Consider the following 23118-nt stretch of genomic DNA (forward strand, 5'->3'; position numbering starts at 1 on the left):
GTCCGACCGAGAAACAACAAGGAACTGTGGCACTGATGGAAGAATTGTCCTTGGCTGAGACTCATTCAACTTTCGCTTGTGAGCAGACACAGTAGATAACGAGGAAACCATTGAGAAAGTATCCCCCATGATGACGGCGTCTCCGATGGCGCGCTCCTTCCTTGTGGGGCCCCTCTCTGAGGGCACTCCCACCTTAGGTGATTGTTCACACCTCCCGATAAACGGACGGAGGGACCAATCGGCACTTTCGGAAATTATCAGCTCGGGTAATCACCCCTCTCTGGGCCTGGCTGTTACCAGGGGGTATGTACGTGCCCTACCTGTCTACCCGGGGTGGGGAATTACGCATTACCTCGCCACCAGCTACGCATGGGAATGCGTGGGTCGGCCTTCAGACACACACAGGGTGGAAAAAAGAGAAAGGGAGGAACAGAGAAAAGGAAAGGAATGAAGAGAGGTCTCAAGTGCCGCACCGGAGAAAATGGTAAAGAGAAGATGTAAGGAAAAGATAAGGTCAAAGGAAGGACAAAGACTTGCCAGCAGAGAAAGCAAAGAAGAGAGACTGTTTTACAGTTTCGATCGTCTGTCTCCGGATGTAGGCACTAAACATACTCCCAGAGGGGGAGAAAGGGAAGGGGAGGAGGTGGGGGATGGGGAATGTATGCAGCCCGGAAAGGAAGGAGGGCCACACTAGCTTGGGGTCCCGTGCTCGCTACGCACGTATCCACAAGATCTTCCTTGAAGTACGAAATCTAATCTAGGCCAAGGACGTCCCTCAGAGTGTCAAACAGACCATGTATAAAAGTTTTCTCTCCTGCCATCATGATGTATAGTCGACAGGCCTGTGTCATAAATAAGGGTGAAGAGAGTCGAATACAAGCATGTGAAATGAAGTTCCTTAGGTCAGCTCTACATAAAACTAGGAGAGACAGAGTCAGGAATGATTATCTAAGGAGACACCTGCAGGTGACATTGACTACAGAGGAGAGAATGAGTGCTTTGAGATTGAAGTGGTTCGGTCATGTGAAACGAATGCACCCAACTAACTCCATGCCAGTATTTGGAGATGGCGGTACCAGGAAGAACACCAATTGGCCAGCCTAGAAAGAGATTGACAGACCAGGTTAAGGAAGATCTCAAGAGGAGAGGATTAACATGGGATGTAGTGGAGAGGGAAAAGCTATACCCGGACAGAAACCAATGGGGGCATATCGTTCACAAAGTTCCTACCCGGCTTGCTGGAAGAAAATCCTGATGATAAAGAAGGTAGGGTCTTCCTAGGTGGAGCCCCAATGCAAGTGATTTCCCATTACCTCCCTCCAATTTCTCTGTCAAGTATCAGATATGTACCTCTATTGTGTGGCTGACTGATAACTGCTTTTGTGGTACTATGTTTTACATAGTTACGGGCACGGATGGATGTAAGGGAGACAAAGCAAGTGCCAGTACACAGCCAGCCCCTCTCAGAACATGAAAGGAGCCACAAGCTTAAGGTCTCATCTGAATGATACACTGTAAACAGGTTTCTAATTTAACACAGAATATCAGGGCAAAGTCTGTTTATCACAACATTTACACCACCTTGTCTTCTTCCCTTTGCCAGTCAAATATTAGTTGGTTGGTTGGTTGGTTGTTTGAGATTAAAGGGACCAAACAGCAAGGTCATCAGTCCCTTGTTTCAAATAGACTCCATTCTGCTAACGGGACATCTCAGTATAGTCAGAAAAATAAAACGGATAAAGGGGAAACGTAAAAGGGCAGTCACGTTGTCATTAGTAAAAACAAATGAGGGAAGTTGGCAAGAGAACGAACCCAACACTATGCTGAAACAGCATAGGCAAGACCACCTGTGACTTAAAAGGTACAACTGCTATAATGCAGAAAGTACGTATGGGAATAGAAAAACTAACCAAGCCTTAAAAAGAAGGGGTAAAAACAGAGTAAAAGGGAAAGAAAAGAAAATTCCGGTCAGGGAGGTGAATCGGGAATCTCTGAACACTGCCTACGGTGGGAGACACCCAAACACTCACCGCCCTGCCCCCAACACCAGAGGGAGATTAAAAACTTTAAAACTGAGAATAAAAACCACTCTCCCGGAGGAAATCTAGAACCAGAGAGACCATCCGGGAATCGTCAGCCAACATCAAAGGTAAAGTGTGGGGGAGTCTGTACTTAGCACGCAGAGCCAAAAGAAGGGGGCATTCAACCAAAATGTGGGCCACTGACTGGAAGGCTCCACAACCACATAGCGGGGGTGGCTCATCACGCAAAAGGAAACCATGGGTCAGCCTGGTATGGCCAATGCGGAGACGACACAGTGTGGTCGAGTCCTTGCGGGAGAGGCTAAAGGAAGAACGCCATGGGCCTGTATTCACCTTAATGGCACGAAGTTTATTAGACAGTGGAGTAGCCTCCCAAGAATTGGCCCATGACTGTGCAAAGTGGGATTTGATGTGAAGCCGTAAATCCGCTGCAGGAGGGGTTACAGAAAACGGGGGGTAAGTAACTGCTCCCCCAGCCAAACGATCAGCGAGCTCATTACCCGGGATACCCACATGGCCCGGGACCCATAGGAAGTCAATGGAACAAGCAGCACGGTGAAGATCAGCGAGATCGTCATGGATGGCAGAGACCAAGGGATGGCGCGAAAAACACCGGTCAATAGCAAGAAGGCCACTCATCGAGTCCGTACATAACAAAACGCGGTTGTGTTGGGATTGTTTAATAAAGGTAAGGGCCCGGGAAATTGCCATCAATTCCGCAGTAAACACCCCACATGAGGGTGGCAGTAGATGATTTTCCGTTCCAACAAAGGACGTGAAGGCATACCCAACATGATCAGCAGATTTAGAGCCATCAGTGTAAAAAACAACAGCATCCCGAAACTCCCATAAAATTTGGCGGAAAAAGGAACGGAACACCACTGGGGGGATGGAATCTTTCGGACCGCGGCGGAGATCCATCCGAATTCGAGGCCGAGGAACTAACCAAGGAGGGGTGGAGGGGAGGGAGCGAGGAAGACAGGACAAAGAAGGAAGCCGAAAATCACGGGTAAGAGACGCAAGGCGCAGCCCAACCGGTAAACCCGCCCGAGGGCGGGAGTCAGGCGGGCGACGTCCATGGTCTGGGAATAGGATAGAATAGGAAGGATGAGCGGGAGAAGAACGGATAGTAAGGGCATAAGACACCAGAAGCTGTGACCGCCGAACAGAAATGGGGGGGATCCCAGCTTCAACCAGGAGACTATCAACAGGGCTAGTAGGGAAGGCACCGGTGGCCAAACGGATACCACGATGGTGGACTGGATCCAGCACGTGCAGCGTGGAAGGAGCAGCTGAACCATAAACTTGACAACCATAGTCCAAACGTGACAGAACTAGAGCACGATAAAGACGGAGGAGGAGGGAACGGTCCGCACCCCAGGAGGAGTGGGCAAGGAAGCGAAGGACATTGAGTTTACGGAAACATCCTACCTTCAGGAGTCTGATATGGGGCAGCCAAGTGAGCTTGTTGTCGAAAAGAAGACCTAGGAAACGAAACTGTGGAACCACAGGCAATCTTTGTGCAGCGAGATAGAGCTCTGGATCAGGGTGGACCGTAGTACGGCGACAGAAGTGGACCACCCGCGATTTTAAAGGAGAGAATTGAAACCCGTGGGAGAGGGTCCATGCAGAGGCACGCCGTATAGCCACCTGGAGCTGCCGTTCTGCAGATGGCATCGAGGAGGAACTAACCCAAATGCAGAAATCATCCACATACAGGGCAGGGGCGACCAAGGGACCGACAGAGGCCACAAGTCCATCGATAGCAATGAGGAAAAGAAGGACACTCAAGACAGAACCCTGTGGGATGCCCGTCTCCTGGGTCCGTGGAGAACTAAAAGCAGTACCAACTCGAACTCTGAATGACCGATGGATCAGGAACTGGCGGATAAAAATCGGGAGTGGGCCCCGAAGACCCCACTGATGAAGGGTTAGTAAGATGTGATGGCGCCAGGCCGTGTCATAGGCCTTGCGAAGGTCAAAAAACACTGCAACCAAATGGCGGCGCTGGGAAAAAGCCTGCCGAACTGCGGATTCCAAGCGAAGCAAATGATCGATTGGAGATCGTCCCTCTCGAAAGCCGCACTGGTAAGGGGACAATAGATCCCGAGATTCGAGGACCCAAGTGAGCCGACGGGCTACCAGCCGTTCAAGTAACTTACAAGCAACATTGGTCAAACTAATTGGCCGATAGCTATCAACAGATAGGGGGTTCTGACCAGGTTTAAGGACAGGAACCACAATGCTATCCCTCCACTGAGAAGGGAAGTCACCCTGGAGCCAGATACGGTTAAACACCCGAAGAAGATGGTGCCGTTGTGGAGCACTGAGATGTTGAAGCAGCTGGTTATGAATGGAATCTGGGCCAGGAGCCGTATCATGAGAAGCAGATAGAGCAGAAAGAAATTCCCATTCAGTGAAAGGTTCGTTGTAAGATTCTGACTCACAAGTGGTGAAACATAAGGTGACAGCTTCAGCCTGCTGTTTTTGATGAAGGAAAGCAGCTGGATAGGAGGCCGACGCTGATGCCACTGCAAAATGGGTCGCAAGATGTTCTGCGAGAACTAATGGGTCCGTACAAATGCCATCTGGGAGGTGAAGGCCTGGGAGGGTGGACTGCCGATGGCAACCTTGGAGAGAGCGAAGTGTAGCCCATACCCGTGACAGAGGGACAGTGGAACCAAGGGAAGAAACGAATCGTTCCCAACATATCCGCTTGCTCTGTTTGATTAAATAACGGGCTTTAGCGCGAAGGCGCTTAAAGGTAGAAAGGCTGGCTACAGATGGGTGCCTCTTAAAGTGTTGCAAAGCTCGACGGCGATCACGGATGGCAATGGCAATGGCCGTACTCCACCACGGGACTTGCCGACGACGAAATTGTCCAGATGAGCGCGGGACAGCAAGGTTAGCAGCGCGAACAATCGCGTCAGACACGTCACGTAGGACGTCATCAATACAACCCGACAAAGAGGGAGAAAACTCGACCTGTGCAGTATATAGAGGCCAATCGGCGCGGTGGAAAGACCAACGAGGTAACCTCTCCATCGGGGAGCGGGAAGGGAGCGTGATAATCAACGGGAAATGGTCACTATCACAAAGGTCGTCGTGTGGCGACCAGTGTAATGAAGGGAGGAGAGAGGGAGAAGAAAGAGAAAGATCAATGGCAGAAAAGGTACCATGACCAGCACTGAAATGAGTAGGGGAGCCATCATTAAGAAGGCACAGGTCGTGGTCTGCAATAAATTGGTCGATAAGAAGACCTCGTCTAGATGGAAAGGCACTGCCCCACAAAGGATGATGAGCATTAAAATCCCCAAGGAGGAGGAAGGGAGGAGGAAGTTGCTGAAGAAGGGTGGTTAAGGCAGCAGGTGTAAGAGTCCTGTCAGGAGGGAGATAAAGATTGCATACTGTGACTGCAGAGTCTAAGTGGACCCTAACAGCAACTGCTTCCAATGTAGTTTGGAGAGGAATCCACGTGCTAGCAATGTCTGTACGGACCAACGTACAAACGCCACCAGAAGCCCGCAAGGGTCCGACCCGATTTCGACAGAAAACACGGAACCCACGGAGGGTCGGTGAGTGAGCATCAGTAAAATGAGATTCCTGGAGAACCACACAAGCTGCTGAGTAGGACGAAAGAAGGGATTTCAATTCCGGAAGGTGACGACAGTAGCCATTACAATTCCATTGGAGAACCACAGAACGATGGTTTAAATGAGGGCTGAACACGCTAAATCCAGTCATACCGCCGGGTCCCCACCCGTCACCGACAAGGAGGGGGCGACATCCATAAACGACAGGTCAGAATCCGGTTGTGAAGCCGGGGAAGGGACCTCCGGTGACACCAGAGGCTCTTTGTCCCGGGACTTATGTTTCTTCTTCTTTTCAGGCTGAGATCGAGGAGGGCTGTGTGGCATAATGGAGCCAGCTGCAGCAAGATCAGGAACAGAAAGAGACCGGGCGACCTGGGGGCCGATAGACCGCGGCTCTCGCGGTCGCCGCGCTGCAGCAGACCTTTGACCTGGAAGGTGCCGGGAAGGGGCATCCCGGGAGAGGCGCCCTTGACCGGCAGACGCCGAAGGAGTGGGACACTTCTCCGGCTGGGGAGGGGGAGCGGCGCCCAGAGGAGAAGGTGTGGGAGCCGCAGGGGAGGGGGGAAGGAGAGGGGTCCGGGACGGGGGTAAGGAAGGGGGAGGAAGGGATGAAGATGTAACCAAGGCGTAACTAGATGTCATGGACACAGGGTGCAATCGTGCATATTTCTTACGGGCCTCTGTGTAGCTTAAACGATCAAGAGACTTATACTCCTGTATCTTTTTTTCTTTCTTATAGACTGGGCAATCTGCTGAACGTGGAGAATGACTACCATGACAATTTACACATACAGGAGGGGGAACACAGGGACTCCCCTCATGGAGTGGACGTCCACAGTCACCACAGAGAGGGTCCTGGGTACAGCGAGAAGACATGTGGCCAAAACGCAAGCACTTAAAACACCGCATAGGAGGTGGGATGTACGGCTTCACATCACAGCGATAGACCATAATCTTAACTTTCTCAGGAAGGGTATCCCCTTCAAAGGCCAGGATAAAGGCACCAGTATCAATACGATTATCTTTAGGACCCTTCTGAACACGCCGAACAAAGTGAACACCCCGCCGTCCGAGATTGTCCCGAAGTTCCTCATCAGTTTGAAGGATGAGGTCTCTGTGAAAAATCACACCTTGTACCATATTTAGAGACTGGTGAGGGGTAATGGACACGGGAATTGTGCCAAGATGGGTACAGGCACGAAGGGCCGCAGATTGGGCAGCCGAAGCAGTTTTTATCAGTAACGAACCCGACCGCATCTTGCTCAGGGAGTCCACTTCGCCGAACTTGTCTTCAATGTGTTCCACAAAGAATAAAGGTTTGACACTGGTGAAAGTATCTCCATCAGTCCTGGTGCAAACTAGATAACGGGGGAAAGGCTTTGCCCCTAGACGACGGGCCTGACCCTCCTCCCAGGGGGTAGCCACGGAAGGGAAGGCCGAAGGGGCAAGAGAAGCAGCACTTGAGGAATCAGTACCACGCAGAGAGACGGCCGCAGAAGAGCGGCCAGAGGTTTGGACCCTTATGCGTTTCATCTGCATAGCGTCCGCCCTGATACCACCCACTCCGATCAGGGGCTCTCCTCACGGGCGCCACCCAGCCACAGCAAGGGCCGTCTGGCATGGCGGCCATTGCCGGGAGTTCCGATGCTCCAGGATGACGAGCAACCACTCCAAGGCATGCATGAGGAGGTCACAGCTCAGGTATCAGAAGTGTGATCCCTGTGTGTTCAGGGGGCTCAACCAAAAGGGTACATAGCGACCCCACCACACGGGCTGGCTACCGTGCTGGCTATGCACCCTAGCATCAGACAACGACGTAGAAGAAAAGGTGGAATATACTAGGAGGGCACACGTCGGAGACACTAGGTAAGGTGCTCTTCCCCAAATGGCTCACACTACGGAAGAGAAATTTTGGAATGGAGGTCAAACCCCAGAGGGGGACCAAGGAATGCCAAAAGGAGGAGATGATTACGCAACAAAGCCGGAGTGTAAAACCAACAGAACCAGGAGGATAGCGGGGGCCAACATAAGCAAGGACACCAATAGAGGGAGAGGAGAGGGCGAGGGGAAAGGGGTATGGAGGGGAAAGGAGGGGAAGGGAAAGGAAATGCAGCCCGGGAGAGAAAGAAGGCTGCAATGGCTCGGGGCCCCGTGCTCGCCACGCACGTATCCACAAAAGAGTTGTGGACCCCCTGGGGGGTCAAATATTAGTGACAAAACTTTCCTCACTCTCAGGATTCAAATTGGCTACCTTCCAAGTTCAGCACTAATGCAGAAATTTGCACATACTACCATCACAACAGAGGTGGTTAACAGGATTACAACATGAAATGGTGGTTAGATGCATAGAATATGCTGGCACATAGGGAGGTGGTTGACGTACTGGTGGAGGCTGTGTAACATGACCTAGATTGCTCTGGGAAATGCACATATTACCACTGCAAATACAGTATCCTAATATGGCAAGTATGTATTTAGAATGGGGAGGGGAGGGGTTGGTGGGAGGAGGAGGAGGAGGAGGAGGAGGAGGAGGAGGAGGCAGAAGGGATGGATGTGGAAGAATGAACATTTTTCAAATGGAGGTTCTGTTGGTTAATTACAACTTTGGTGCAAACAGATATTTTATGACGCCCTGAGATAGGTGGAGATTCATGCCCAGAAAAATGGTTAACTATGTAGCAATACGACTGACAGAGATGGACTGGAGAATGGATGTTGAAGACACAGAAGAATGAAGACAGACAGTCTTCACAGAAAAGACATATCATATAAACATTTTGTTCATAAAAATTAAGATCAGGTGTTTAGCGATCATACTGTCAGCGAAGGATTTCTTTACAAAGTACATGAAAGGTTAGAACAGCAAACTATCATGCTAGGGCTTCTTCCTCTGCCAGATTTGGTCAAAGATATCGGTTAGTTGTTCTGCTAAATGTGGCAAACTTAGAAAGCTGTTTGAAGTCGTGCTACACTATCCTCCTCCTCCTCCTCCCCCTCCACCTCCTCCCCCGCCCCTCCCCCGGGTCCTTAATTCACTGGTTGGTAGCTGACTGACAGACAATCTTCTGATACATTCCCAGATTCTCTTCTCCACCTTGTTCCAGCTGTCCTCCCAGTTATTGTCCTTTAGGGACACCTTTCTCCTCTACCTTCCTCCACACTGTTTGCTTAAGAGTCCTCCTCAATACAGACTATTTTTTTTAAATATAGTACCTTGTTGTTCATTATCGCACGAAGGCACATTATGCACACATGGATATCATCTTTGGATTCTCCCATATTAAGTTTAGCTACATGTCTTGACCTTCGTTTGAGGCCAGGACTATCCAACATCTCCAGGGCTGGTCTGAGGTACCCATTGTGTCCAGGACTCCCTGCTGAAAAGAAAGCCACTGTTATGAAACTAAGATTATAATTGATATGTAATAATGAACTATTTTACATTAGACAAAATATATAGCCAAGAGCTCCTTATCCTCATTTATAATGTTACCCTTTTCACTGTGATATAAGGTCTTATCATGCTAGCCATATATTCATATAAATTAACATTATTTTAGAAGTCAGACAAGTTAACAAAATTCTTTACGTTTCTTTAGGACATAATTTCATCTGTAGTGTTGAGGTTAAAACCTGTACGCGCACGCGCGCACACACACACACACACACACACACACACACACACACACACACACACACACACAGTTTCCATCATGATCACTATTCATCTAAAAAAAATGACAACATTAACGATAAACAGCAAAGTAAAATACATTTAAATACCACTTTTGCAGCACACAAGAAAGTAGTAGGTGAGGCAAAACAAGATGCAAAATTGGATTCAAGATGCATAACGAACTGTGAAACAAATTAACAAAATGAACTGAAAGGGCGGATAAAAGGGGTAACAGTGAACAGCATATTGCTAAAAAACAAATGACATAGAATTTAGAGAAAACGAGGACTGCGAATAACCTTTAGCATCAAAATATCAAATGCATCTAAGACAAAAGATACTCAGTAAAGTGGAATCTGAACAAAGGAATTACTTGCTTAAAGAAGTAGTGTCTCATGTTCTGGTGGTCAGTTTTGAAACTTGCTTTGTTAAATATTAATTTCCTATTTCTGAGAAAATTTCAAACACTTGAGTACTTGTAAATTTTTGGAACACTACAGTAACATGAACAGTAAACAAGTGCTATATGAAGAACCAGTGTGCTTACTTATCAAGTGTACCAATGGAGACATTTGAGAAATGACACAGTTGGAAATTAAAAGACAATCTGTGTCTCACTTCCCCAGTACTTGCAGTTCTTTCACCAAGAGAAAAGAAGCAAATCAAGAAATAGAGAAAGGGAAAAGTACAAAATGTATATTGCTGGAAGTCATTCGGAACACCTCATTAAGGAAAAAGACACAAAGAACTGTTAAGAAGTGTGAAGGCACAATGAATTTCACCTACTGAATTGTAAATCTGATAATGATAATGGGCTGCAGCCACGTGACAGGAAAAGATAAAAGCAGAAAATATTAAGCAAAGCAAAGATAGAGCAATCCAGCTGGGAAGTAAAAAAATAATGAATGTACATAGCTTAAAACAAATAAAACAGATACATCAGAAACATACAAATACACACTACAAGTAATACTTACAATGGAAACAAGTAGATTTATGAAGATGCACATAGAAACCAAATAGGAAGCAAAATTGTTTAGAGATGGAAAAGGGAATAGAAGTGAACTCTAAGTAAATGTTAAGAGTTATGTGGAGGGCTAGTCTAATTAACTAAATCACAGTGCAAGCGTAAGCATGGACACAGATTTGTAGATCTATTATGTTGTTGTTGTTGTTGTTGTTGTTGTGGTCCTCAGTCCTGAGACTGGTTTGATGCAGCTCTCCATGCTACTCTATCCTGTGCAAGCTTTTTCATCTCCCAGTACCTACTGCAACCTACATCCTTCTGAATCTGCTTAGTGTATTCATCTCTTGGTCTCCCTCTACGATTTTTACCCTCCACGCTGCCCTCCAATACTAAATTGGTGATCCCTTGATGCCTCAGAACATGTCCTACCAACCGATCCCTTCTTCTGGTCAAGTTGTGCCACAAACTTCTCTTCTCCCCAATTCTATTCAATACCTCCTCATTAGTTATGTGATCTACCCATCTAATCTTCAGCATTCTTCTGTAGCACCACATTTCGAAAGCTTCTACTCTCTTCTTGTCCAAACTATTTATCGTCCATGTTTCACTTCCATACATGGCTACACTCCATACGAATACTTTCAGAAATGACTTCCTGACACTTAAATCAATACTGGATGTTAACAAATTTCTCTTCTTCAGAAACGCTTTCCTTGCCATTGCCAGCCTACATTTTATATCCTCTCTACTTCGACCATCATCAGTTATTTTGCTCCCCAAATAGCAAAACTCCTTTACTACTTTAAGTGCCTCATTTCCTAATCTAATTCCCTCAGCATCCCCCGACTTAATTAGACTACATTCCATTATCCTTGTTTTGCTTTTGTTGATGTTCATCTTATATCCTCCTTTCAAGACACTGTCCATTCCATTCAACTGCTCTTCCAAGTCCTTTGCTGTCTCTGACAGAATTACAATGTCATCAGCGAACCCCAAAGTTTTTATTTCTTCTCCATGAATTTTAATACCTACTCCGAATTTTTCTTTTGTAAAATGTTTATCACAGTCTCAAATTTCAAACATTTGATGTTATTCTCCCCATACATGAGCACTGCATATTCATAACTGGCAAGAATAAATGTGGGTAATATTTGGCAGCTAGATTGGAGGTTTTAAGATTCTGAATGTTAACATCAAAGAACAAAGTCTCGCGGAAGTTCCTTATTTCAGGGACCAATAACCTCGCTGTTTGGACCCCTCCCCCAAATCAGCCAACTAACCGTCCCTATTTCATTGAAATCTTGGAGAAGAAGGGATATGGGCCAATGAAAAGTAGGAAAGTAACTGGTTTAGGTTTCAACCAGCCACCCAACTACACCTCAACACTTGCACAATCAGTCCCAGAATATCAGTAGCACAGAAGTACCCCAATCATGCAATGTTAGTTTGAGGTGACTTAATCCTACCAAATATAAACAGGGACATCTATGAATTTTTTGCAGGTGGCATGGACACACGATCTTGTGAAATATTTCTGAACGCTCTTCTAGACCTTATAGCTACAAGCAGGCCTGACCTTACTGTCACCATCTGTAAAGATACAGACAACCTTTGTGGCTAAGATACCTTGATTGCTAATCCCAGATTTAATTTTCTATACAATATTAACCCTTCCAATTAACTATTTCAATTTTTTCCTTCATTTACAGTTATCAACTGGATTTTACAATTATGCCTCTTTCAGCTGCCTAATTGGCAGTTCCTGCACCACACTTCCCTGTTTAAACTAGCAGTTCTAATTCCAGGTTTTACATTAAAGTAACATCTTATGGTATGTATACAACTGCGTTTGAGCTTACAGAGAGAACACAGAAAGACATACATCAAGTATCCACCGTATGAGCTAATACCTTACTATCTCCTTTACAGTTCTGAAACATCTAGCAACCCATTCCGACTCAATTTGAGTTTACAACTCAAAATTGAATAAAATCAATTTGCTCACTGTTACGTTTAATGTTTAACTGAATGTTTGGTTCTATAGCTCAAAGAGACTAACAACTATCACTATACGGTGGCCGAACTTCCCAGAAAGGGGCCTCCCGGCCAACAATGCCATACGACCATTTCATTTCATTTCATCACTATCATAAATCTTCTGAGCAACAGACTGTGTGTAAATACTTGGAAAGACATGAACCTCTGAAACGTTTCAGATTTAACTGAATAATGCAATTGCCGTCTTCAGAAATAAAGCTTCACCCAGTCTACGGCTATTGCAACATGACAGTGACAACAACATCGGGACCTAGAAATATTTGCATCTGAGCAATACAACCATCCCAGCAAAAATGAGCAATTTTTATTTCAGCAAGAAATTGTTAATGCAAAAAAACCACCTCATATTTGAAACAGGTTCTCAGATCAAATCCTGCTATTGTGAAATGAAGTTTGTCACTTTAGGACAACATTCAATACCTTATCAGCTGGAGGAGAGGAAAGGAGGAGGAAAGGTTATATGGCTGTCACTGTTCAATCGTTGCAGCACCAAAGAAACAAAACATGAAAAGCACAGACAAAAAGAAAACACACAATCCATTTTGGTCTTCTACCTTGAAAATGGTATGTTGGCCTGCGGACAGCTTTGCGTCTCGGCCAGCAACGGAAACTGAATCTGGAACCTTCAAATGTAAAGCATGTGTTAGACGTGTTCACCATACAGTTAATGAGTGTGAATCATATAAATGCAGACTTTTGGTAAATAAACCTTCTGCAGTCTTTTGTTCATAGAGTGACAGTAAGAAACTGTTAAAATTACCAATGTGTTTTTTCTTCGAAATTGTTACTTTAAAATCGTTACAATATTTTTTTTGCAAACTACTTCAGTCCCATGCGTAAAATAGAAAAGATAAGAAATATGACAGACAAACTGAAGACACTTACATTATCTTTCATGGAAGGTATGAGATAAAAATGTATGGTCTTAGTGCTGTGGAACATGCTTTTAGAAATTAGTTTTTTTAACTAGGCTGCTATGAATAGTTTTGGTGAAATATATTTTTTTTTAAAAAACATACCAGATCCTGAGCCACTCGCAGCCAATCTCTCCTCTGATGATGTTCTTGATTCAGAGACCCGCTGCTCATGCCTCATCATGACCAGACGGAAACTGAGGTACTCTATAAGATGGTCCAGACCCTGGTTTGTTTCATCTAGGAACTCGCGCACCCACCTGCAATGTATGTTTCTATTACTTTATTTCTTTCACTATTCTTTGGTAGTGCACTGAACTGCAATTGTCCCAACTATCTTTTTCTGCTTCCGAGACTTCCTGCAAATGTCTATGAATCTAACAGTACATGTAAATCATAAATGAGGCAAAACAGACTTCTCTTCTCTAGAACAACACCTTTTAAAACACAAAGAGATTCTCAATATACTAAGTGCGATGTACTGGATATAAGCAAGCTGCATGGAAATCTGCACACGAAGCATGGAATGCATTTGAACTATGATGGGAAAAGATTTGTTTGTGATCGTGTTAGTGAAATAATCAAAGAAAGACTTGTAAGGGATAGAACAATTTATCAACTTCCTGAACATCCTTCCAACAGCGAGGAAAACAAAATAAACAAGAAAGAAGAACGAAAATACAACGCTGCTGACGATACTAATTTAAACTAGAGGTATGTGATGCTGTAAATATGATTCCCAATTACCAAATCGTGAATACGCCCGAACTAAAAATTTATCACCATAATGTGCAATCCCTGCGTAATAAGATCGATGAAATTAACGTTCTATTGACACATGAACTTAATGATATCTCAGTGTTATGCATTTCTGAGCACTGGCTTAACCCAGAATTAATCCAGAATACGAAAATAAACAAATTTGTCTTGGCTGCTTACTACTGCACGAAAAACAGCAAACAGGGTGGGGTAGCAATTTACACAAAGGATAACGTAGATTTTATTACACTACCTGACTTAACCAGGGCAAATGTCGAAAAGGATTATGAAATTGCAGCTATAAAAATTACTCAGTTCAACCTGGTTATTGCTACAGTTTACCGATCACCGTCCGGGAATTTTGAACTTTTCTTAAACAAAATGGAGTCATTGCTAAATAAAGTAAATAAAATGGATTGTGAATTGATAATCTGTGGTGACTTCAATATTGACTTCCTCACGAATAGTGGAAATAGGGAGACCATTTTGAACCTTGCAACGTCCTACAATTTAAAGGTTGAAGTAAAAGCAGCTACCCGAGTATCAGAAACTTGTCAAACAGCTCTTGATCAGTTTCTAGTAAAGAAGAGTTTACACAACACCTCACTAAAAATTTTCAATGCAGGTTTTAGTGATCATCTTGCTCAAATATTAAGCATAAAAATACAAGGCAGTATTATTAACAACATGTCTTTTAGAACACCATATCGAAGCTATAATCAGCATAATGTGAACTACTTCAACAACTTATTACAGAAAGAAAAATGGCTAGGAGTGTACAAAATGAACGATATAAATTAAAAATTCGACACTTTCATTGATACATTAACCCATTTCTTTGAAATTGCATTCCCACTGAAAACATTAACCATACGGGGAAACTCTAGAACAAACAGCTGGATCACAAAGGGAATAAGGGTTTCATGCCAGAAGAAAAGACTACTTCATGAAATATGTAACTCAAAAAATTCCTCGCCTGTAGTACACGCATACTATAAAAAATACTCCAAAATATTAAGAAAAGTAATAAAAGCAGCAAAAATAATGCATAATGATGAAATCATTTATAATTCAGCTAATAAATCAAAGGCTATGTGGAGTGTTATAAAAAAAGAATGTGGAGAATACAGACAACCTTGGAAAAATATAACACTATCACATAAAAATAAAAAAGTAACAAACCCCTTAGAAGTAGCTAACACATTTAACAACTTTTTCACAGGTGTTGCTGAAAATATGTTACAATCAAACTTTAAGAGCATCCAGGCAAATGAATATAAAATAAGTACATGTAGAGGATCAATGTACATCAGTTGTGTTTCACAAGATGAAGTAGCTAAAGCAATAAAAGGACAAAAAAATTCCAAATCGGCAGGTATTGATGGTATACCTGCAACAATGTTAAAGAAGAGCGCATCAAACCTAATTGAAGTACTCACACATTTATGCGACTGCTCACTTCGGGCAGGCACTTTCCCTGATGTGTTAAAAACATCAAAGTTATTCCTGTATATAAAAAAGGGGATAAAGACAATGTAAATAACTACAGACCCATCACAATTTCCTCCTGCATCTCTAAAGTACTGGAAAAAGTTATGTATGAGAAACTTATGAAATTTATAAATAAAAACAGCATCCTATGTAATGAACAACATGGGTTCAGAAATAAGAGGTCAACGACAACTGCTGTCTATGAGTGCATCAATTCCATCCTAAACCTGATGGACAAAAAACAGGAAACAATAGGAGTCTCTATTGAGTTGTCAAAAGCTTTTGACATGGTGGACCATAAAATTCTGCTATCAAAGCTAGAAAGATATGGTATTCGAGGTCTGTCCAACAAGTGGATCAGTTCCTTCCTGACAAATCGTATGCAGGCAGTGTGCATCAAGCACACAAATATTGAACAAAAAACTGTATCTAATCACTTATCTGACTATAAACAAATAAAATGTGGTGTACCCCAAGGATCCGTATTGGGACCCCCTCTGTTTCTTCTGTACATAAATGATCTAAGCTTAAATATTGATGCACACAAATCAATCATATTTGCAGATGACACCACGATTCTACTAAAAGGAGACGACGACGAACAGTTACAGCAGACAGTAAACACGGTCACGAAACAACTTAGCAGCTGGGCACAGAGTAATCAGCTTGTAATAAACAGTAAGAAAACCGTTGCTCTAAAACTCCACAATGTTCCTAACAAGGACATGTTTATCCCATCAGTCTCTATCAATGACGAACCAGTTGGTAACAGTACTGAAACCAAATTCTTAGGACTTTGGCTGCAGAGTAACATCAGATGGAATAACCATATTGAATGTCTCAATGCAGAACTGAGCAAAACATGTTATCTTCTTTGTTCATTAAAATCATGCTGTAGTGAGAAAACAGTATTGAATGCATATCATGCGTACTTTCATTCTCGTCTTAGATATGGGGTCACCTTCTGGGGAAACTCTTGTAAACCCCTGTTTAAGAAATCTGGTATTCCCCCATTACCGTGTGTATACATTATGGAAACCCTTTTGTTCTTTAAATTAAATGTAATAGGCAAGGACCAGAGGCTACAAAAAAACTGTGATATACATGAGCACTTTACCAGACAAAACAGGAACTTACATATGACTCAAATCAGCACAGCACTGTGCCAAAAAGGTACTTTTCACATGGGAGTTATGCTTTATAACAAACTTCCTGAAAACATAAAAGCTATCACTGAGGTCAATACATTTGGAAAATCTCTAAAGTCATTTACAGCATCACTGCTTTTATTCCACTGAAGAATATTTAAATTTATGAAATGTGTTATATAAATACTTGTGTGTAAAGTGTATTATTGTAAGCTTAAATATGTATGCATTGAAATTACTTTCAGCCTGTATATTTATAACTTGACTTGTCCAATGTCTTATGCATAAGCTGCTATGTAGACAACAGGACCAATAAAATACAATCTACAATCCTTACCAGCTTTAAAAAAAACAGTATCAAAACGCACAATTTTATTTTAAATTTCCAGGAACAAGATTTCTTCCGAGGCAGATATGGAATATGATTTCCAGGAACAAGATTTCTTCCAAGGCAGATATGGAATATGAAACAGAAAAAAATTTGGACACCATCCAGCATCCACCATGATAACTGAGCTATGCTAGCTGCAATGTGCCATTCAAAAAACAACTGATGACACCCATGTTCTCCAATTGTGTGTTTCTTGTTCCAGTGATTGGTGAGGAGACATCACAAATACGTGACTAGACTACCCTATGAGATTTTAACTGAGCTCCCAATGTGGTGAATTTTAGAAAGAAAAAAAATTTAAATTTCTCTGCAATGTGAATACATTTATTCCACACATCAAGCTACATATGGACACAATCTGCAGAACATAGAGAGGAAATATGACTGGCATTACAAAGGACAGCTTTCACAGATTTTGACAATCATATACCATGGATACAGTGGGTGGCTCCACGGAGCAAGTTTAACAGTAGGAGCAGTTTCAAGGGCAGGGACCTTGTCATAGAGATACTGGGAATGCCAGTTTTATCCCTACCTCAGGATTATTATCTCTATAATCATCATCACTGTGTAGCTAGGAATATTGTCCCTTTGAAATGTGTAGTAGCAGTACAGGAATTTCTTTCTGAAACTAAGTACTAATCAGTCATTCCCTTTCCAAGCAACTCTATAGTTTTCTCAAGTAAATTCTCCTTTTGGTAAAACACATTAATTAAAAATCGACTGTAGAAGGAGCAATATTTCATATAATTATTTTTATAGGGCTTTGTCAGCGGAACACTCACTGTATACTATGGAGTTTTGGTAGGATGTTAAGCATGTCGCAGGCATAACAGCACTTCGCATCAAAGAGTTCTCTCTAGAACAATTACACTGTCCCCTTCACGTGCTTTAACATTAGCCTTTCATTATATTTATAGAACGATGGCCTTACAACACTAAGCTTGGAACAGATTAATGATAGTTGCTGGAGCAGTGTTTACTTATTTCAGACAAACTGACTAAGACATTGTGCTGACGTAAGCTGGTTGGCGCCAGCACACCACGTGGCAAAGAGGTTGCAAGAAGATCGATAGAGGCCAAAAAAAAAAGTCGCAGGAAATGCACCATCAATGCCCTCTCGGTCACCAGTATTTAGATAGCTGCTGCGGACCGGAGGGCCAGCTAGTTCCTGTCTGTAGCACCAAGTAAGTTACAGTGCCCTCAGTCGCAGCCCAGCTGGAATTTCAGTAGCAGTTAGCTCCACCAGTAACTCAGAGACAGGCAGCATGTAACAACCCTAATAGAGCACACAGTGAACTTCTACTTCACCAGCACCATAGCAAATGTGGACTATACAGAAGAGCTTGTACCACAGCACACGGAAGCTTAACTTACGTAGCTCTTTGGTTATGAATAAAGAACACAGTTAATTTATGCATGCAGTTTGTATACCAGCCACCAAACAACATCCTCTTCTTGCTTCCCGTGTTACAGCTCTATAGAGACAACGAGATGACAAAGGATGGTGAAGAGAATCCTTCAGTGAAGAAGAATTTGTCTGCTTTGCTTGCATTTCAGATTGCGAGGGTGATCGTATTCGAGTGTTTGCTACATTTTTGTTGTATTCTTGCATGTATTCCAGGAGGGTAGTCACAGAATTAATCAACTTTCTCTTTTCAGAGGCTTTGCTTGTTTGTTTTTTTCCTAACGTATTCCTGTAACCCACAGCTACCCCACCCCCTACACCTCAGCTGCAGACAACCAATTTGATGATCTAACACAAGCTTTTCAGTTTCAGAACCAACAAATTGCTGCCTTGCTGATGGCTGTACAACTTCTGGCTGCACAAGCAGCGCCAGCCACACAACAACAGAAGTCAACCAACTAACACGCCCAACAAGTGCCGCCGACCGGCATACGACCATTCTGGCAATTTAACGAGACAGAAGAGGAATGGCTCTAATACCTGACACAGTTCCAAGTTCATAGTACAGTTCATCAAGTTACAGTACTGTGAAGCTACAATACCTTCTTTTGCTTACAGGGTCCCCCGTGTTCAGGTTAATACAAAAACTATTCCTAACTGTGTCTCCCGACGAACTCAGTTATGACAAAGTAATCGCAGCATTACCTCGGCACTATGACCAGCAAGTTCAAATAGTTGCAGCCAGGTATCACTTCTTTCAATTGCAGAAAAAGCCGGAACAGATGTACTGTCAGTGGTACACAGAATTAACAGGCAGGACTAGGAAGTGTAAATTTGAGTATAGTTGCAGCAACTTTTACAATAAAAAGGTGTGACATTTTTCAAACTGATCATGTGATCAACAGTCAGGATGTGCACCCCCTCCATTCTCATTTGCTTGCAATCTGTGACCTGCCTGTTCCTCGCAATGTGTCTGAACTGTAGTCAGTACTAGGCAAGATGACATACTGTATTCGGTTCATACCGAATGCTGCTCAGATGGCGGCTCCATTGCATCGCAAAAATGTACCTTTTATGTGGACTAAAGCCTGTCAAGATGAATTTTGGAAACTCAAACATGCCTTGCATAGCTACATATGTTTAGTGCATTTTGACCCTGCTAAGCCAGTAATTTTGCAATTTGATGCTTCTTCCTACGGAATTGGCGCTGTGCTTCTGCACAGAATTGGTGCACAAGACAGACCTATTGCTTTTGCCTCAAAGTTGTTAATTCAAAGTCAGTGCAATTGTCCTCAAATAGAAAAAGAAGCTCTCACTATTTTGTATGGTGTGACAAAATTTCATCACTATTTGTAAGGTCGCAAGTTCTATTTAGAGACAGACCACAAACCTTTGCAGTCTGTGTTTCATCTGTCAAAGCCGGTTCCTACATGCACTGCTCAAAAATTGAGCACTGGGCTCACAGTATCAGTATGAAATTGTGTACAGACCTACGGAAAAGCATGTCAATGCAGATGCCCTATCTTGCCTTCTGATTGGCCCAGACTGATTTTGATGCATCTACTGCATCTTGTTGCCAAATCAATGTACAGGACTCTGAATCATTGAAGTCTTTTCCCTTGCACGACAGAAAAATAGCACAGGCCACAGAAGCAGACCCAGATCTCAAGATTTTGTTGAATTATATTCGCACATCTTGATCTCTTTCATTGAACAGTATCAAGAACTCAGTTATGTGCTGATATTTTGCACATCAGTCCTGCCTTTCAGTTCAGCAGGATGTGATTCTAGTTCAAAACGACAGTGGACAATCCCGCGTGCTTATTCCAAAAGTGTTGCAAAAGGATGTGTTGAGATTGCAACCACCAAGTACATTGGGCAATTGTTTGCACTGAAGAGTTAGCATGCCGGCACTGTACTTGCCAGGGTATGGAAGCCCCACATTGAACAGATGACGGCACAGTGTCGCGCATGCACGGAGAACCAATCCGCTATGCCACAGACATTTTCAGCTTGGCGTAGCACTCAATCGCCATGGCAACAAGTGCACAGACTTTGCAGGACCATTCAGGAACACTCATTGGCTCATAGTGGTAGACTTTTACCAAGTTTCCATTTGCAGTGCATACAAACTCTACCACATCCCATAGCACCATTCAAGCATTGTCCTCAATATTTTACATAGAAGGTTTGCCAGAAATACTTGTCGGGCAATGGATCGCAGTTCACTTCATGTGAATTTCAACATTTTTGTGAACGGAATAGCATTCGTCGCCTAACAAACGTTCCATTTCACCCACACTCCAACAGAGAAGCAGATCACTTCATATGCACTTTCAAGTAACAGATGGTCAAGCTTCGCACTACCCACAAATGAGAACAGACGGTGCAACTCTTTCTCGTCCCCTATCACTCCCATACACGAGACGGACTATCACCAGTTGTACACGAGACGGACTATCACCAGTTGTACACGAGACGGACTATCACCAGTTGAACTTCTGCATGACCGCCGCCATTGGATGCTGCTACACTTGCTATACATTCAGAGCAACAAAGGCCACAAGTCCATTAATAGCAATGAGGAAAAGGATACTTAACACAGAACCTTGGTCGCAGAATGATTGGTGGTACATGAACTGGCAAATAAAAATTGGGAGGAGGCCCCCCAAAGACCCCACTCATGGGGTGTAAGATGTGATGGCACCAAGCTAGGCTTTACCAAGAGTGAAGAAAAATAAGACAACATGGCAGCATTGAGAAAAGCCCTGCCAACTGTGGTTTCCAACTAAAGAAGGTGACTGATCAGATACTGTACCTCCTGAAAGCCACACTGGTAAGGAAATAAAGGGTCCCGAGATTTGAGGATGCAACAGAGCCAACAAGCCACCATCAATTTCAGGGGATGTTGCTCAGACTGATTGGCTGGTAATTATCAATGAACAGATCCTTACTGGGCTTAAGGACAGAAATCACAGTACTGTCCCTCCATTGAGAGGGGAAAACCCCTCAGAGACAAATACTATTGGAAATCCGAAAGACTTATTGTCATTGTCTGGGGTTAAGGTGTTGAAGCAAGTGGTTATGGATAGAATAGAGGCCAGGGGCTGAATCATGGGAAGATGAGACGACCACGAGATGTTCTCATACGGTAAGAGGTTCAATGTAGGGTTCCACCTGACAAGGGATAAAATGCACCAGCAGATCCATAGAAAGACCACACAGGATGGCAAGACCCCAGGATGGAAGATGCCATTACCAATCTAGTAGAGTGCAAAGTGCAGCTGCCACCCCACGAGAGAGGAACAGACGAACCTAGGGAGGAGACAAAGCGTTCCCAACACACCCACTTGGTCTGTTCGAGTAAGTAACAGCCTTTGGCATGAAGCCGTATAGAAGTAGTAAGACCAGCATAGGATGGGAACCACTCAAGGTGCTGCAAGATGGTAATCACAGATGGCAATGGCAATGGCCGTGCTCCACCACGGGACCAGCCAGCAGTGAAAGGGAGCTGTCAACGGGGGAATGGCAATGCTGGTTGAGTGAATAATCCTATCAAACATACCATGGGTAACTTCATCAATACAACTTTATAAAGATGGGGTAAACATGCCTTGGGAGGCCAATCTGCGTGATGGAAAGCACAGCAAAGTATCCTGACTATCGGGAGACAGCAAGGGAATAAGCGAATCAATGGGAAGTGGCTGATATTGCAGAGGTCATTGTGCAGTGACCAGTGTAGTGATGGGAAAGGGGGAGGGGAAGTGAGCAAAAGCAGAATATCAGTGTCATAAGGGACACTAAAATGGGTAACAGAACCATCACTAAGACGGCATAGGTTGTGATCCGGAAGAAATTGGTCTTTGAGGAGACCACGCTCTAGACAAAAAAAAGCAATGCCCCACAATAGGGAACGAGCAATAAAAACCCGAAAGAGGAGGAAGGGAGAGGGATTTGCTGAAGGCGGGCTGTTAGGACAGCATGAATTAGCTGAAAGACGTCCATATTGAAGGAATGGAATATGTTCTCAATATAGATGCAGGGAGCTAATTATATATAGCCAGGAGCTCGTTAACTCCTGATGAGAGGAGCAAAAGAAGCTGAACCTTACACTCAACTGTCATCTGACAAAATGTCGTATCTTGCGCAATGCAAATATTAGACCATGAAAATTTCTATTGTGAAGAGACTATTGACTTTCGAATCAGTTTCCCAGATGAACACTTCAAATCCCTCAACATATTTGCTACAGATGATGATGACCTCATAACATCTCGAAAAACTGAAGAAATAAAAACTCTACAGCTCTCTTCTCGGTCAGATACTAAGAGATAAATAAAGAACACTTGCTGCAGTTCATACTGAAAGGTAAAAAGAGAGGGCAAGGCATAAATTGGAAACCCAAAGACACTGTGGACCCAGATCATCAAAGAAACAGGTAACCAGAAAGTTGGAAAGTTCTTCAGATTACCCAACATTCAGAGGTCTGTGATCATAATTCTTTCAATAGATGAATAATACATACACCATTACCAACTGGAACCTTGCGCAATACGGTTAAGTTAATTAACATCTGTACATCATTAACTGTCTGAATATACAGCACAGAAAAATGAAAATGTTTCACAACTGATGCAACCCCATCTCTATGACGATCCCAGAAAAAAAAAA

General features: G+C 43.6%; 1 protein-coding gene across 4 annotated transcripts in view; it reads right to left on the reverse strand.

The window, feature by feature from the left end:
• Positions 1–23118, reverse strand: part of LOC126473403 (formin-like protein) — a 469317-nt gene that overhangs the window by 77450 nt on the left and 368749 nt on the right. For 2 of the 4 annotated variants that reach the window (XM_050100420.1, XM_050100418.1), the window contains exons 5-7: positions 13356–13510; positions 12891–12959; positions 8849–9012 (exon numbers count right to left, since the gene is read on the reverse strand). In XM_050100420.1, the coding sequence (XP_049956377.1) occupies positions 8849–9012; positions 12891–12959; positions 13356–13510 (388 nt within the window). The remainder of the gene's footprint in view (positions 1–8848; positions 9013–12890; positions 12960–13355; positions 13511–23118) is intronic. The other 2 variants (XM_050100419.1, XM_050100421.1) reach the window with 2 other exon arrangements.

This window comes from Schistocerca serialis, chromosome 4 (assembly GCF_023864345.2).
Source record: "Schistocerca serialis cubense isolate TAMUIC-IGC-003099 chromosome 4, iqSchSeri2.2, whole genome shotgun sequence".
Classification (NCBI taxonomy): domain Eukaryota; kingdom Metazoa; phylum Arthropoda; class Insecta; order Orthoptera; family Acrididae; genus Schistocerca; species Schistocerca serialis.